The sequence below is a fragment of the Triturus cristatus genome, chromosome 2_2 (assembly GCF_964204655.1).
Source record: "Triturus cristatus chromosome 2_2, aTriCri1.1, whole genome shotgun sequence".
In the NCBI taxonomy this organism is placed as follows: domain Eukaryota; kingdom Metazoa; phylum Chordata; class Amphibia; order Caudata; family Salamandridae; genus Triturus; species Triturus cristatus.
In genome coordinates this window covers 804,992,298-805,007,669 of record NC_140582.1, presented here as the reverse complement: position 1 = coordinate 805,007,669, position 15,372 = coordinate 804,992,298, and the positions used below count along the sequence as shown (strand labels likewise).

The following is a 15,372-nucleotide window of genomic DNA, read 5'->3' as shown; positions in this document are numbered from 1 at the left end:
AGGTAAAAACCACATGTGGAGGCAAGGTTCCTAAATCCTTCACACTCTAGACAGAGAAAGGCAAAATCTACTGGCGGAGGCAATGCTACTAAATCCTACAACGGACTGGTCACGCCACACCAGTAGCAATATCTGCACGCTCAGCGCTGTGACCAAGGCCCAAACACTTTGCAGAATTAAGTATATGAGAAACTCAACTATTATCTTGGGAACAATACTGTCCCCGCCCTTTTATTGCTAACTACAAAAATCATTCAAACAGACAAACACATCTGGAAGGACTTGTCGCAGTATAGCTACAGCTTTATATAGATAAAGGCATGACAAAATTGACATTAGGTTAGAGTCCAATACAGAGGAGGCTTATTAGATATAGACAAGGGAATGGTGACACCCAACGTATATTTTCTAATGTCTGGACTGACCAGGACTCTACAAGACTGGGCACGCAGATTTAAAGTAAACATGGGTGACAATTCTAAATGAGACCATAGCCCACAAAGGCAAATAGAGGAGAAACAAGACAACTAGATGAAGGAAATGCAATTCACACAGCCACTACACAGTGAAGTGTTGACTACTAAACGACATGTAGCAAAATAAACGCTAAGGTGGGTGAGGTTTGCAGAAGGTTCTGTGGCGCTCTACAGACGTACACATGAAAGTTTTTGTGTATTTATTTATGTGCAGTGCTTTGAGGTGGAGTGATCACCCACTCCCCATTTGGATGACCAAAGTCACCCAGTTTGAACAAAAAATTGGTTTCCCAGCACACGCTAATGTCAACATGTATTACATAAATAATAACAAATTATCAAAGGGGAGGGAAAAAGAAGCTGTGGTCCATTTGGCTTCCTATGTTTAATGCAAAAAATCAAAAAGGGAGCGGACCACTTGTCCTGTGTAGCCAGGGTCTTATCACTGTTATTTCCATCGTAAAAGAACCCTCATAACTATACACAGGTACCAGAGGCGGCATGAACTGGGTTACCGCTTAAGTGTAAAAGTGCAGCATCATCATAGGGTCTTTTTTGAATGTACGCTGCCCTCCACCCGGAGGAAGACCTTCTGGTTCAACAGTAGTGTCCAGACATGAAAAACAAAAAATGTGAGAGGGTTCGTATCTAGTGAATTAAAATCTCTTGGTCATTGTTTCCATAGTGACTTTATTCTTGAAAGCTTGATCAGAGAGTTAAAAGAAAGAAGTGCGGGGTGAGACGGAGTTACTGGTCTGCCGTACTTTTCATGGTATAAGGGTCAACATGTTTCAGCCTTCTGCAAGGGTCTAAAGGCTTTCATCAGGACCGTTATTTGTAGGAAGGCGCTCTGTCGCTCCTAAAGTGAGAAAACTTGTCACTTGTTCTGAGTAGAGGGGTCAGATCAATAGTATCTGTACCTAGAAAAGGTAGAAAAGGTTACTTTCACCAAATTTTCTTGATTCGAGGCCATGATTTGCTGCTTCATGCGATCGTCTAGGGCAACTACTTGTGTGAGGGGAGGTAAGTGAGGATAATATGTAAATACAAAGCAAGTAGGCGAAAGCCAGGGGCAGTTACGTGAGGTAAAGAGATGCTAATCTCAGCGGGATGAAATTAAAAATTAAAATCATTGTTGAAAATTGCCTAGTTCATAATGATTCGAGGGGACACGTTGTGGATAAAGAATTACAAAGCCCTGTAGATAATATCATTCAAGGTATGTTTGTAATCATGCGATGGACTCAAAATGTCATCATAAACATCATCATTAATAGCGAGTTGTCGAATGTGCCGCTTATTGCGACGTGAGTGAGATGAGCTTAGTCACATCTTCTAAATAACCAGTCGTTGATGTTTCTAACAACATGCTACAGTAATACGTCAATGCGTGTTTACCTCAGACAAAGTTAATAATATTCATACGTGGATGCCCGGAGGCAGGCCGAGAATTCATTGCTGAGTCTTTAGAAGATTTTCTTATATGGATCAACTCCAGAGATGAGTGCTTAAAATTCACCTGCACTTTCGACAGACACAAACTTGACTTCCTAGACATAACTATCTATTCAAAGAATAACCTCCTCCAAACTAAGACGTACCACAAACCAACAGCAAAGAACAGCTTGCTGTCTTACAATAGTTTTCACCCGCGTCCTCTCAGAGACAATTTACCATTCAGCCAGTTTCTTAGACTCAAGAGGAACTGTAGCAATCTTCAAATTTACAAAACTCAAGCCAAAGAATTGGGTGAAAAACTAATCAAAAGAGACTATCCAGTAAAAATCATAAGGAAGTGCCAGAAAAGAGCCCTGTACCAACCGAGAGAAAATCTTTTGCAGACATCCACACGGGCAGAACCAGAGGATCTTCTAACGTGTGTCACCACATATAATACTATGTCCAACACAGTGAAAAAGATTGTGAACAAAAATTGGAGAATTCTAACCTCTGATACTTTACAATGGCCTAAACCAAGGTTTGCAAACAAAAGAACAAAGAACATAAAAGATCTTCTAGTACATACTAGACCAGCTCTGCAAACAAGTACAGAAACCATAACAGCAGCATGGAATCTTGCACCGATCACAGGACACTATCCGTGTGGGACGTGCTCAGTCTGCAGCCTAACAAAAGTGACCAAAACCATCAAACTTCTTCCCAACCTTACGTGGACACTGCGACAACATACCAACTGCAATACTACCCACGTAATTTACATGATCACCTGCCCCTGTGACCTCAAATATATTGGAATGACTTGCCGAAAAATAAAATTGAGGATCACAGAACATAAAAGCAACGTGAACTGCAAAAGAGCGACTACCAAAATGAGTAGACACTTCATAGAGAACAACCATGCCACCAGTGATCTAAAATGGGTAGTCCTAGAAAGTTTGAGAACTGTCAACTACAATGCCGAACGTATTTTGTACGAGAAAGAACAACGTTGGATTGACCGTTTGTCCACGGACAAACAAGGCCTCAACGATAATATCCCATGGTACACCTTAGCCACTTAAGCATTCCATCACATGAATATTTGAAACAAACAAGAATGCAGTACCTGATTAATCTATTCACCAAGGCACGCTAATTACGCATAACGAATACTTATTCCACCATTCGATCTCAGAATCATGAGAGTGTCGCAGTTTCTCTACCACCATACCTTATTCCAATCATGATAGTTTCCCTAGGGAACATCACACACTAACAAAGTATAATTTTACATCACGAACAGCAATGTCTCGACTAGATTAGTGTATACAATCCCACTCAGTAACAACCCCTTTTTTCATGTTGGTTCCAACACACATTTGTACCGTGCCAACCATGACACTTTGCCAATCTTAACCGTACAACGTGGAGTCCTTCTTCAACCTCCACTACCTCTGCACCTTTTAATGGTAAGCCTACACGGACGATTCTGGTTGGGTGTACCGCGAGAAGAGGCAGATGCAGACACCGAACGTGCGAGAATCGGTAAGCTCCGATGGCCGCCGCTGTTTTGGAACAACGTCCAAACTAAAGTAAGGTCTTTCTAATTTACCTCTTTTGTCTTTTTCATTTAACTACAGCAATGAATTCTCGGCCTGCCTCCGGGCATCCACGTATGAATATTATTAACTTTGTCTGAGGTAAACACGCATTGACGTATTACTGTAGCATGTTGTTAGAAACATCAACGACTGGTTATTTAGAAGATGTGACTAAGCTCATCTCACTCACGTCGCAATAAGCGGCACATTCGACAACTCGCTATTAATGATGATGTTTATGATGACATTTTGAGTCCATCGCATGATTACAAACATACCTCGAATGATATTATCTACAGGGCTTTGTAATTCTTTATCCACAACGTGTCCCCTCGAATCATTATGAACTAGGCAATTTTCAACAATGATTTTAATTTTTAATTTCATCCCGCCGAGATTAGCATCTCTTTACCTCACGTAACTGCCCCTGGCTTTCGCCTACTTGCTTTGTATTTACATATTATCCTCACTTACCTCCCTTCACACAAGTAGTTGCCCTAGACGATCGCATGAAGCAGCAAATCATGGCCTCGAATCAAGAAAATTTGGTGAAAGTAACCTTTTCTACCTTTTCTAGGTACAGATACTATTGATCTGACCCCTCTACTCAGAACAAGTGACAAGTTTTCTCACTTTAGGAGCGACAGAGCGCCTTCCTACAAATAACGGTCCTGATGAAAGCCTTTAGACCCTTGCAGAAGGCTGAAACATGTTGACCCTTATACCATGAAAAGTACGGCAGACCAGTAACTCCGTCTCACCCCGCACTTCTTTCTTTTAACTCTCTGATCAAGCTTTCAAGAATAAAGTCACTATGGAAACAATGACCAAGAGATTTTAATTCACTAGATACGAACCCTCTCACATTTTTTGTTTTTCATGTCTGGACACTACTGTTGAACCAGATGGTCTTCCTCCGGGTGGAGGGCAGCGTACATTCAAAAAAGACCCTATGATGATGCTGCACTTTTACACTTAAGCGGTAACCCAGTTCATGCCGCCTCTGGTACCTGTGTATAGTTATGAGGGTTCTTTTACGAAGGAAATAACAGTGATAAGACCCTGGCTACACAGGACAAGTGGTCCACTCCCTTTTTGATTTTTTACATAAATAATAGATATCAACAATACTTGTCTTTCTTTGGATTTGTTACGTTTATTCTCATATGTTCTGGTTTAGTTCTTTTTTTAGCCAACACGTGTTTCGTCGCCCAAGTCAGGTGGCCGCGACTTCCTCAGGGCTGTTTCGTCGGTATGGTTAGTGTCATCTTTTAACCGGTTGTAATTCCTTCACAGTTTCCCCAAATAGTTCCTTGTCTTCGTTAGTTTTTCTCTCCCAATCTATCAGTATTATCCCTTATAATTTGTTGTCATCCGTTTTACCGCCTTCCGAGTTTGCTCGTGCAGCTTCAGTCGTCCCAACGAGTATGCTTTGACAGGACAGGACGGACCAGGACTGTACAAGACTGGGCAAGCAGATATTAGGCAAACATGGGTGACAATTCTAACCGAGGCCGTAGTCCACAAAGGCAAACAGAGGAGAAACAAGACAACTAAATGAAGGAAATGCGATTCACACTGCCAATACACAGTGATGTACTGACTACATGTAGCAAAGGCAACCAATATACTGCTTGGCCACAAACTATTCATTCAGCCCTCTCTGGCCTTTAGAGCTACAGGATCGATCTCCATCTACAAGAATGGAAATATCCTGACCCAAGCCTCTGGCACCAACGAGGAGCTATTTAACCAACATTTCTACACATAAATGGAAGCTACAACCACAAGAAGACTGTTAGGCTACCCTCACCACCGGTCAGACATATCAGACCCACACAGCTTAACCTCACCCAAAAATAGAAGCAATAGGGATGAACCCTCACTGAGGAAACTCACCACTCAGGTCTGACACAAAAAACCCAGACTACTCCCCTAAACTCCCAGACTGCCCCAGGGAGAGGCATTCCATTGAAATCCCCATATCCTCCCCCAACACCCCACAAACACCATAACACTCACAGCCCTAAACACGACCCTCCCACACACTAGAGACAGACAATACTCAGACACCTATTCAAGCAAACCACAGAAGCTGCCACAAATTCCTCACCCAAATGATCCCCTACACTCTACAATCAACAGCACACAACCAGCGTGCACCCCATTACATTCTACCCCATTTTACAACAGCACACCTAAGAGACTCACCTGGATTACAAGGAAGAGGTACAAGAGTACACAGGACACTTATTATAGAAACTGGGCCCCAACACAACAATGCAGTCGCTGGCTGAGCAAAAGACGACTCTTCCGCAACCAGGGCAGAAACTTGGAAGCAAGATACAAGACCCCCGGACCCAGCTACCTTTCCTCTAATGCTTTGTAGCAGGTATTCATGAAATTCTATACATTAGCTCCCAAACAACACACACTATTCCCTTACCTATATAAGCCGATTTTCTCCAAGTACCCAGGTCTAAAATATCTCTAACTTAGAACAACCAACACACAGGTCAAGCAACTCCCCAAATTGATTGACTATTTCTAGTATCATGCCTACCATCTCCATAGGTAACATGTGGGCCAGTTGTTATATAGATAATGTGGATAGTAGTAGAGTCACCAGACAATCCTGCCCAGGACCATCTTGTATTTCAAATAATAAAAAAGCAGTCCCATTTATTAAGGCCATTGAGAAAACAAAAGTGATGGATACCTGGTTCGGGTCTAGTTCGCGCTATATAAAACTCTATAAATAAAATAAATAAACTAATCTCGGATATTAGTAATTACTTGTATTACAATCCACTGTGCATTTTCCACTCACTGTACCAATACTGACAAAATCCAACCACATGCAAATGAAACGTGTCTGATAGTAAACAAACTTAAGATGCCATTTAGAAATTGTCCAACTCAAAGTGTATTTTACAGCCGGACGATGTGAACAGATAACCTGATCTTTAATCTCCTGATGGCTGACGTTCAGCAAAACAATCATTGATTACTGAGAGGTGATGCTCTGAAATGTAGAACATCGATCCAACAGTGTTAGAAATTGGTTACGGGTTGACTGGGGTATGAGCCCTTGTCAAGCAGCAACCACAATCCTAATCAGGGTAAGGGGCAGACAAACTCTAAATTAATCTATGCTCACCCTCTGATAACTTGGCACAGAATAGTAAAGCTAAACTTAGAGGCAATGTGTAAAGCATCTGTGCAACACTTCAAACAGTAAAACACCACACAAAATGTTTCCATACTAGGTTAGAAAAATAAAACTAACTTGAATAAATAAAACAAGACCAAAAACAACAAAAATCCAATTAATAGAACCGAATATATTTATTTTTATAGTTTATAGTGAAAAAAAGCACCAAAAGCACAAAGCATTTTTGGGAATTATCTGGTCGCACCAGGCCAGGACAATGTCACAAGTTCAGGCCAACCGCGAAGGAGTGCGGGCTGGCTATTGGGACCCAGTTAGGCCCACTGGTTGCATAGATCTACGTCAAGGATGCGTCACCCAGCAGAGGCGATGCTTTGGTTCCGAGATGTGGAGAGGCTGCGGGGCGTGGCCCTGTTGTGTCGAGGATCCTGTTGACAGGGCTTGTGCTGCGAAGTCCAGTGCCAAAGGTGCAAGGCGCAGCAGGACAATGGATTGATTCAGATGTGCAGTGAAGCTGTGATGCCAAGTTTTGTCGTTGAGGTTGCCTTCGACAAGGGGTGCAAAGAGCTTGCGCAAAGAAAGGTATCCCACAGCGGCGGTTCCAAAGCGATACATCGGTACCAAGATGCAGGAGGCAGCAGCGATGAGTCTTTTGCGACTGGTCCAATCCATGCAGTAGCAGCGATGCATCGGTCAAGCTCAGGGATGCGCCGCCCAGGCAAGGAGAGGCATCGGTTTTGCTCGGGTGTGCGTCTCTCAGCAGAGATGATGCTTAGGTTCGGCTGGCAAGTACTTCCTGCCCACTTCCAAGGGTTCAGGACTGGAGTTGTACCACTTGGCAGGGTAGACTCACAGATGGCAGAATCCACGTGCAGGGGTTGGAAGCCTGTTATGTCTCAGAGGCTTCAGATCAGGGGGCCAGCCAACTAGCCCGTGGAGTCACTTTGGACTCAAGTGATGCAGGTTCAGATCTTCTCAACCAGAAAGGAGGGCAGCAGGCCAGCACATCAAAACAGGGGTCCAGCAGAGCAACAGTCCAGCAGAGTGGCAGTCCTTCAGCAGCACAGCAGTCATTCTTCTTGGCAGAGTGTCCACAGGTTCAAAAGTATACTGAAGTGGTGATGTCTGAGGTTCAGTACTTCTACCCAGTGGTGCCTTTGAAGTGGGAGAAACTTCAAAGACATGCCTTTGAAGTGCACAGAGGTCCTTCCTTTCTGCGGTGGCTCCAGACTCACTGCAGGGGGTCTGCAGCCCTTTCTGTGTAGGCAGGACAAAGCCTATTCAGGTGTGAGTGAGGCTGTGCCCAGCTCCTCTCTCCCATCCTGCCAGCTATGGCCCATTGAGACACACCTAAGCTCCCATTGTGTGTGGCTGTCTAGGAGAAATACACAAACCCCAACTGACAACAACACCCAGTCATGTGATCAGAGTCAGACTACATGCACCAAATGGCTTAAGCAAAACAATGCCAACTTTCTAAAAGCGGCATTTCAGAATTTTTATTTAAAATCCAACTTCCCCATAAATTAGGATTTCAGAGACACCAAACTTGAACATTTATATCTTAACATTTGGAAAATTCACTTATAACATGTAATAAGGTAATCCCAATGTTATTTTATGGGAGAAACAGGCCTTGCAGTAAGTAGTAAGACATGTAAAACTTAAAAGTGCATGATCTGCTTTTGATATACATTGCAACATGCCTCCTGGGTTGTCCAGGGCCTACCCTAGGGGTGACGCATGTATTAAAAAGAAAGATTTGGGCCTGGCAAAAGGCTCATTTTGCCTGGTCGAAATGGCAGTTCAAACTGCACACACAGACTCTGCAATGGCAGGCCTGAGACATAGTTAGAGGGCTACTTAAGTGGGTGGCACAATCAATGCTGCAGGCCCACTAGCAGCATTTAATTGATAGGCCCCGAGTACATGTAGTGCACTTCACTAAGGACTTATAGGTAAATAAAATATCAGCGGCGGCTCCTTCGCTAAGGCAGAGGAGCGTTGCCCCACTGCTCTGCAAGCAGTTTAAAACGAAAAACTAAAATGATAATAACTAGTGTTATTATTATTTTAGTTTTCCTTCCTGCTTCTTTGTAGGGTGGGTGGGGCTGGGCTGGCCAGGGCAGGAGTGTTAAGCACACTCTAAAGTGCACAGGACAGTTTGGCCGACCCTCTTGGGCTGGTCAAAAGAGTCCTGCGCACTTCGCATTTTCCCCACCAGGCTGCATTACACAGCCTGATAGGGCACATGCACAGCCTCCCTGTCCCCATCTGAGTGCCGAACAACGGTGTTCAGACCGATTGGCAAGGGGATTCTGGAAGGCTGTGTGCTTACTGTTGCGATGCGGTGAAGACGTCGGAGGGGAGGCGGCAGCTGGCGGCACCCAGCTATGTCATTTTATTTTTTATTCCCCCTACCCTGCCCCACCACCCTTGTTCAGTAGCAGCCACTAGTGTCAAATATGCCAATTGGGTATGAGCCAATATTACCATGTTTAGAGGACAGCACATGCACTTTAGCACTGGTTAGCAGTGGTAAAGTGCTCAGAGTTCTAAGCAAAAAGTTTGGGGGTGACTGCAAAAAGTGTCATTTCCAACAAACAGTATATAACGAAAGAGATTTGCACACTAAATAATGATACTTTTGAGTTGTTTGGTGTTATTCAGATAAATTAATACGTGCCCACTACTAAACTTCGGAGTATGCGAGTTAAAAAAAAAATAATCATAACGGGTTCAATCAGTTGAAAGCAACAGATCTGATTTCACACAGACTTGAATCAGCCATTTATTCAGGTTAGCGATAACATTTGTGGGCACTACTTTTTGTAGTGTTATTTTTTCCTTTATGAAAGAGCAATACCACAGTAGTAGGCAAGACTATTTTACATGATTTGTAATGGCTACTTACGTTTACCAGCCCAAAGTAATGTTCGTTGATGGGGAACTGCTCTGGACCGATGTCTTTCTCCAGAGCAGAGGCATTGGTGCCCTGACAAAAGAAGAAAACGCGGTTCAATTAGGAGACACATTTTAGAAAACACAGCATGTGCTACAACTATTGCGCTTTCCGCGGCCGGCGTGGCTTCAACAGTTAAGACGAAGGCAATTCAAGGAACTGAACCACACTCGCGGTAGCTAAAGAATGCTCCAATGAACGGCCACGGCCTATATTACAGTGGACACTGCAGAGCGCCGCGATTCAGAGCACCGATGCGAGATCTGCTACCCTCACCGTTAGTTTGGAAATGATGTAAACAGTGGAAAGAATGCCCACGAGGCATGCCAATGTCCCCAGCAACGGAAGAGAGCTAGACCTGCGTCCCTGGTCATATAACTGCACGGTGTTGTAAGGGTGTCCGTGCTCCCCGATGCGCTTGTTCAGGGTTCCCAGCTATGTCCATCCGACACCCCGTGCACTGCATTCAGCTGACAATAATGCGGAGCTAAGATCTCTGCAAGCAGGCAGCCCTCAAACGGACTGCAGGATAAAGTACCTGCGGTGTATGCATGTCACGCCTGCACTGTTTTCAGCAGAAACTGGAAATGTGTGAATAGGTTTACTCATCTTGTTTCCTATGCCATAACATTGCTCTGAGCTCTTTTGAGAATTGGGAAGGGATGGCCTTGTAAGGCTTCCTTGCAGGAGTATGTTTTTCAAAGACTGCATCCTGCAGGCTGTGTATCGGGAGTGAAAGAGGGAACCCTACCAGCCCCTGGTGACCCCGCAGGGGGCATTGCCTGCAGGATGTCAAGAAGATGGGTAATTGCCTTGCAAACAGGGGTTAAGATCTAAAGGGCACATTTGGTGTGTCCGGTAGATACAGACGGAGGGTTTTTCTTAATTCAAAACAAATAATTGCATGTGTACTTAGCAAAATCATTAAACAAACAAGTAGAAAGTCTAATGCGCAACAGCATATAACTCCTCCCTATGGGAGGAACAAAAGACCATGGGCACAGCATGAAAACCAAGGAACTAACTCCTAACTGAGGACACCAGCCACCTCCCTAAACAAAAACAAAACTGTCAAGCCATGGCTTTAATAAAATAATCAAAAAGTGCACCCTCTTACGAACCCCCTTGAATCCATTCCGGCTCCCTCCTTCCCTAGCCCTCTTGGGGGGGGGGGCGACTGAGCGAGTAGGAGCGTTGCCACCATGGGCCGAAGAGGCATCGGGGGGCCTTGTAGGACTACCAGCCCTGCCACAGGTTAACTAACGAGGTGTCGGCCTTGTCACATGGCTATAAACCCCATTAGACTCATTGCTACAGAACCTCTCTTGTTTCCTCCTTTCACCAAATTCTCTCCTGCTTCTTTCTTTCTATCATCCTTTGCCTAATTCCCCAGCAAGTCAATGTAGAGGGGATTAGCTAAACATATATCTCAAGTACCTGTAATCACTGCAATACAAACTACGTTTGGCTAACCTCGTGACAGAAATGCTAATGTATCTGTTTATTAAAAAAAACCTAATAAAATACTTGGAAATTAAAAAGTGCACCCTAGTGCAAAACAAGCATTTACAATGCAACGGTCTCGGCATTGTTAAAGTTAGAGCTATTGGCATTGCTCATGACAATGCCGTTTCTTTAACCCCTTGCATGCCCGCCCCTTTCCCCGCCCAGTGCCGCGCCTTGCATTAGCGGGCGGAGTTCATGACGAGCTGGACTCGTCATGGGCACAGCGCCACTGCAGCCCATGATGAGTCCAGCTCGTCATGGGCACTGAAGGGGTTAAATGTTTTAAAAACAAAAGCAAACAAAAATAATGTCATGAGCAATGCCAATAGCTCTAAATTTACCAATGCAGAGACCATTGCATTGTAAATGCTTGTTAAAACGGGCATTCAATGTTTTATGACGTCTGTCACCCGGACACGCCCTCCACTGAAAAGTCAACGTTACTTACAAACGAAACGAAAGTAAGTTATTGTTTGGGGACATAAGCCGATAATTTTTTTTAGGTACACACATGTAACTGTTAAGTCACAGTGTTCTTGCAGCAACAAAAACAGTGGCAAGCACCGGTTTCTGCGACAGATGCACCCAGTGAAAAGGACACAAAAGACCCCAGAATCCCGCCATCGAGAAGATGCGCATGCTCATCCCGGGACAGAGCCCTGCACCAATCAGGCCCTAGCATGGCTCTGTGCAAAGCCCCCCACCCCACCCCGCCGTCCCTCAATAGGCGTCCAGGAGACACTGCGGAGTGCTGAATGAACTTTTTTTTGGGCGCCAAGTGTAGATTGCATGCAGCCAGTCACTGCAGGCTCTGGAGTTTGAAACCGTAGTTTGCTTGTTTACCATCATATGGGGACTAGTACTTTAACGATACGTTTCGCAGGGTTCGTGTTCTATAAAACACAAACACTAAACTTTAAAAGAGAGCTAAACCATGTAACGAACAGCCTGAAAGTGGAAAGCCTTAAAAGTGAAATACAGCGGACTGACTATTGACTGACTGCACTCACTTGCCTTTTAACATTTGACACGAATAATGTACGACACACATACAAATCCTGGGAGCCGAGAAATGTACATTATGGGGTGTTCAAGGGCAGGAGGATAACAACAGCAGGCTATGTTCACGAATTGCATTTAGACTTTTTGATATGTAAATTTACCTATTGGATATTCAATGACCTCATTCACAGAAAATCCAGAAATGTTCACCCACTGGGCTCCACCGCACCTGGGTGCAGGTTTTCGGATTTTCAAATTAACGAACGTTTTCCAGATTATGCCTTGAAACATGTGGCAGTCAGAAATTTCCAGGTGCACACCAGCAAAACTTTCCTAAATATGATTTTCTCACGCATAAGAACACTCCCGTCAATCAATTTAAGGTGAGGGAGCAACGCCGGGACACCACCGCCTTTCTCCGAGGCAGAGAAGAACTGCCTCGGAGAAACGCAGCCTCGGTTTCGGATTCGGGGGCGTGTTTCTTTTTCTCTCCTCTTGCCATTGGCTGGAGGAGAGAAAAACACGCCCTGCGAAAAGCAACGAAAAAACACGCCCCCCGATCCGAAAAGGACGGGGCTTCAACGGAGTGACTGGACCTCTTCTCCAATGGCTGGCCAGCATTTACTAGGCCAGCCAATGGAGAACAGGGGAGAAGAGGGGCGGGTGCAAGCCCCTCTTCTCAAAAACATTAAATCTCCGGACTTCCGGTCTGCCGACCGGATGGTCCCGAGACCTAAAAAAGGAAGCGAGCTGCCTAGTAGCACAACCCAAAAAAAAAGAATACTTGAAGGTAGTGAACGGGATATGGAGTACTGGGAAGAGGGGCAGATGAACAAGCAGTGGCAGGAGCAAAGAAAATGCAGTCCCACAGAGTGCTAAAACCTAAAGAAAAAAAAAAGAGACATCACCAGGCAGCAGTGGAAGTATTGATACCTGGGCCAAAAAACTGCTTCGGTAAACGAGTCAGCACTCTCATACTGACAGATCTATGAGCAGCTTCGCACTTTTAGCAAACAGGATTGAATGGGCAAGGTCTGGAATTGAGAACATCCTCACTTTTGTGATAAGTTCGGCTTGTCTCTATCCTGCCATAGTCCTTTCAACCAACCAACCAATGTGCAAGTGTGGGACGTGCAGCACACAGCAACACAAATATTATACAACGTAGGTTTATTTCCAGGAACCAAGATTCCACTTGTCAGAGTAAGAGTCCGAAATTAGGACTTGACTAGGGTTATCATCAATCAAGTGCCTGTTAAACTCGCGAGGATGTAAGTTTTTTTGGTTTTGGAACTGTGAAGTAAAAAGAATCTTTCAAAGATCAGACTATCTCAGAGTTGGTGGAGTGAGCTCTGGCCTTTCTTGCCACCATTTGTGTTTGATGATTTTGAATGCAGTGTTTGTTTCTACATTTGCTTAAGTAATAGTATTATTGTTCCCGATCTGTTAGAATTATTATTATTTTTTTATATTGCTAGATGGGCCACAGGAACCAGTCTGCCTGAAGAGAATACCTAATTGCTATTCAGTTTAACAACAACACTGAACCAGTTAAAAACGAATGCCTGGTCTTGCATTGGCCAGGCGATTTAGTCTTTCGAATGGCTGTCGTCCAAAAGACTACGATCACATCACTGAAGGCACTGTTGGTTTTTCACTAGGGCAACTTATCCAATGTAAACATGTACTTGCACTTCTACACTGAGCATTTCTGGTGTGCAATGAAAGGAATAATGTTGTGGAGCGATGAAAGGATGGTAACATTTCAGAGTCTTCCTTAACCTTATGCACAATGAGCCTTCATAATGTTACCAAACCAGGATGACCTCTTGACTAATCTTAATGCTATTATTAGCGCTTCCCAAAACCGCGATAACAAGGGTGCTCTCATGGAGAAAACCACCCACATACGTCATCAGTTTTTGGGATGCATCTTCCCCTTCACCGCACAAGAAACACATTTACTTCTGCTGTAGGAAGGAGGAAATCTATAACATTGTAATGCTAGGAGACTACCAACAAAATGTGTGCAAATATTTACAAAGTTGGGACCCAGCCTGTAACTCACACAAACCTGACAGAGTGACAACATTTCCTTACACAGAAATCACATTATACAAGCAAAATGGGTAGGTGAGAAAATATTTACGAAGGCAAAATCAGGAAACGTGTTGCCTCATAAATTATGGTTCATGTGTATCTAGAGAACGCTTCGGTGCACACAACTTATTGTGAAATCAATCCCTAAGTTAGTAAATTGGCATGTTTATACCTAGCTCCATTGTGAACCTGACCATTTGTTAGATTTGCATAAGAACAAAATACATTTCTCTTGGTATCCCCTACGAACTAAGGAATGACTAAGCCTTTAGAATCATACACCCACGTATATAGAGATATACAATTGTTTCAATAATAAACCGCTTTTAAGCTTCTCTTATCAAAATATAGACCAATAATCAGAATTAAGGCACCTAAAAATACAAGTTAAATTTTTTGCACCAAAGAAAATATCAGTAACAAAAATAGGATCCACGACATTTATTAAAGTGGAAAAAGCACCTGGGCTGTCTAACCGATTTTAGTTGGGCGGGTCAGGATGCGGTTTGTTTAGCAGTTCCACAATTAGGAAAAACGCCTTTTGGTCTCTGCCTGCACTCCGTCCACGAGGGATGAGAACAAATGCTCTGCTCTTTCCTGGCTACGAGTCTCTATTATTTGGAGTAGACTACACGTGAATCGGCGATAACACTAAGTAACTAGTTCCTTTCATGGGAACTGGGAGTGGAGGTGATTTCTCGAGGAGAGCTTCCAGGACTAACCGGATGAAAATACCCCTATGCACAATGTTAAACCTTCTGATTTACATGACACTGACAAAGGAATAGATGTGATTGTAAGTTAGTAGAACGGCTACCTCAGTTAATGCAGCAAACACATCAGTGAGGGCAGGTGCCCTTAATAAGTCTAATAGGAGCTATAAAAGACTACAATACAGTTTCGATTTAATACCTTTTAAAGATCAATAAAAAGACATTCCTTTCTGGGAATATAGCAGATGACAACCTGAGGTATAAAAGTAATTGATGCTAATCTTACCCCCTCCGAGCCTGCACTCTGCGTGGTTATCCATCTTTACATCTGAAATTCGTGTAGTTGGGTGGACTTTAGGGAGCCATTGTGTTGGTTTTCAGTAACTCGGGTATTATAATG

The 15,372-nt window shown here is 43.8% G+C and overlaps 1 protein-coding gene across 1 annotated transcript in view; it reads right to left on the bottom strand.

Moving 5' to 3' along the window:
* Nucleotides 1–15,372, bottom strand: part of USP46 (ubiquitin specific peptidase 46) — a 182,157-nt gene that overhangs the window by 147,766 nt on the left and 19,019 nt on the right. Inside the window, exon 2 of the mRNA XM_085642106.1 lies at nucleotides 9,604–9,684. Coding sequence (XP_085498232.1) covers nucleotides 9,604–9,684 — 81 coding nt within the window. The remainder of the gene's footprint in view (nucleotides 1–9,603; nucleotides 9,685–15,372) is intronic.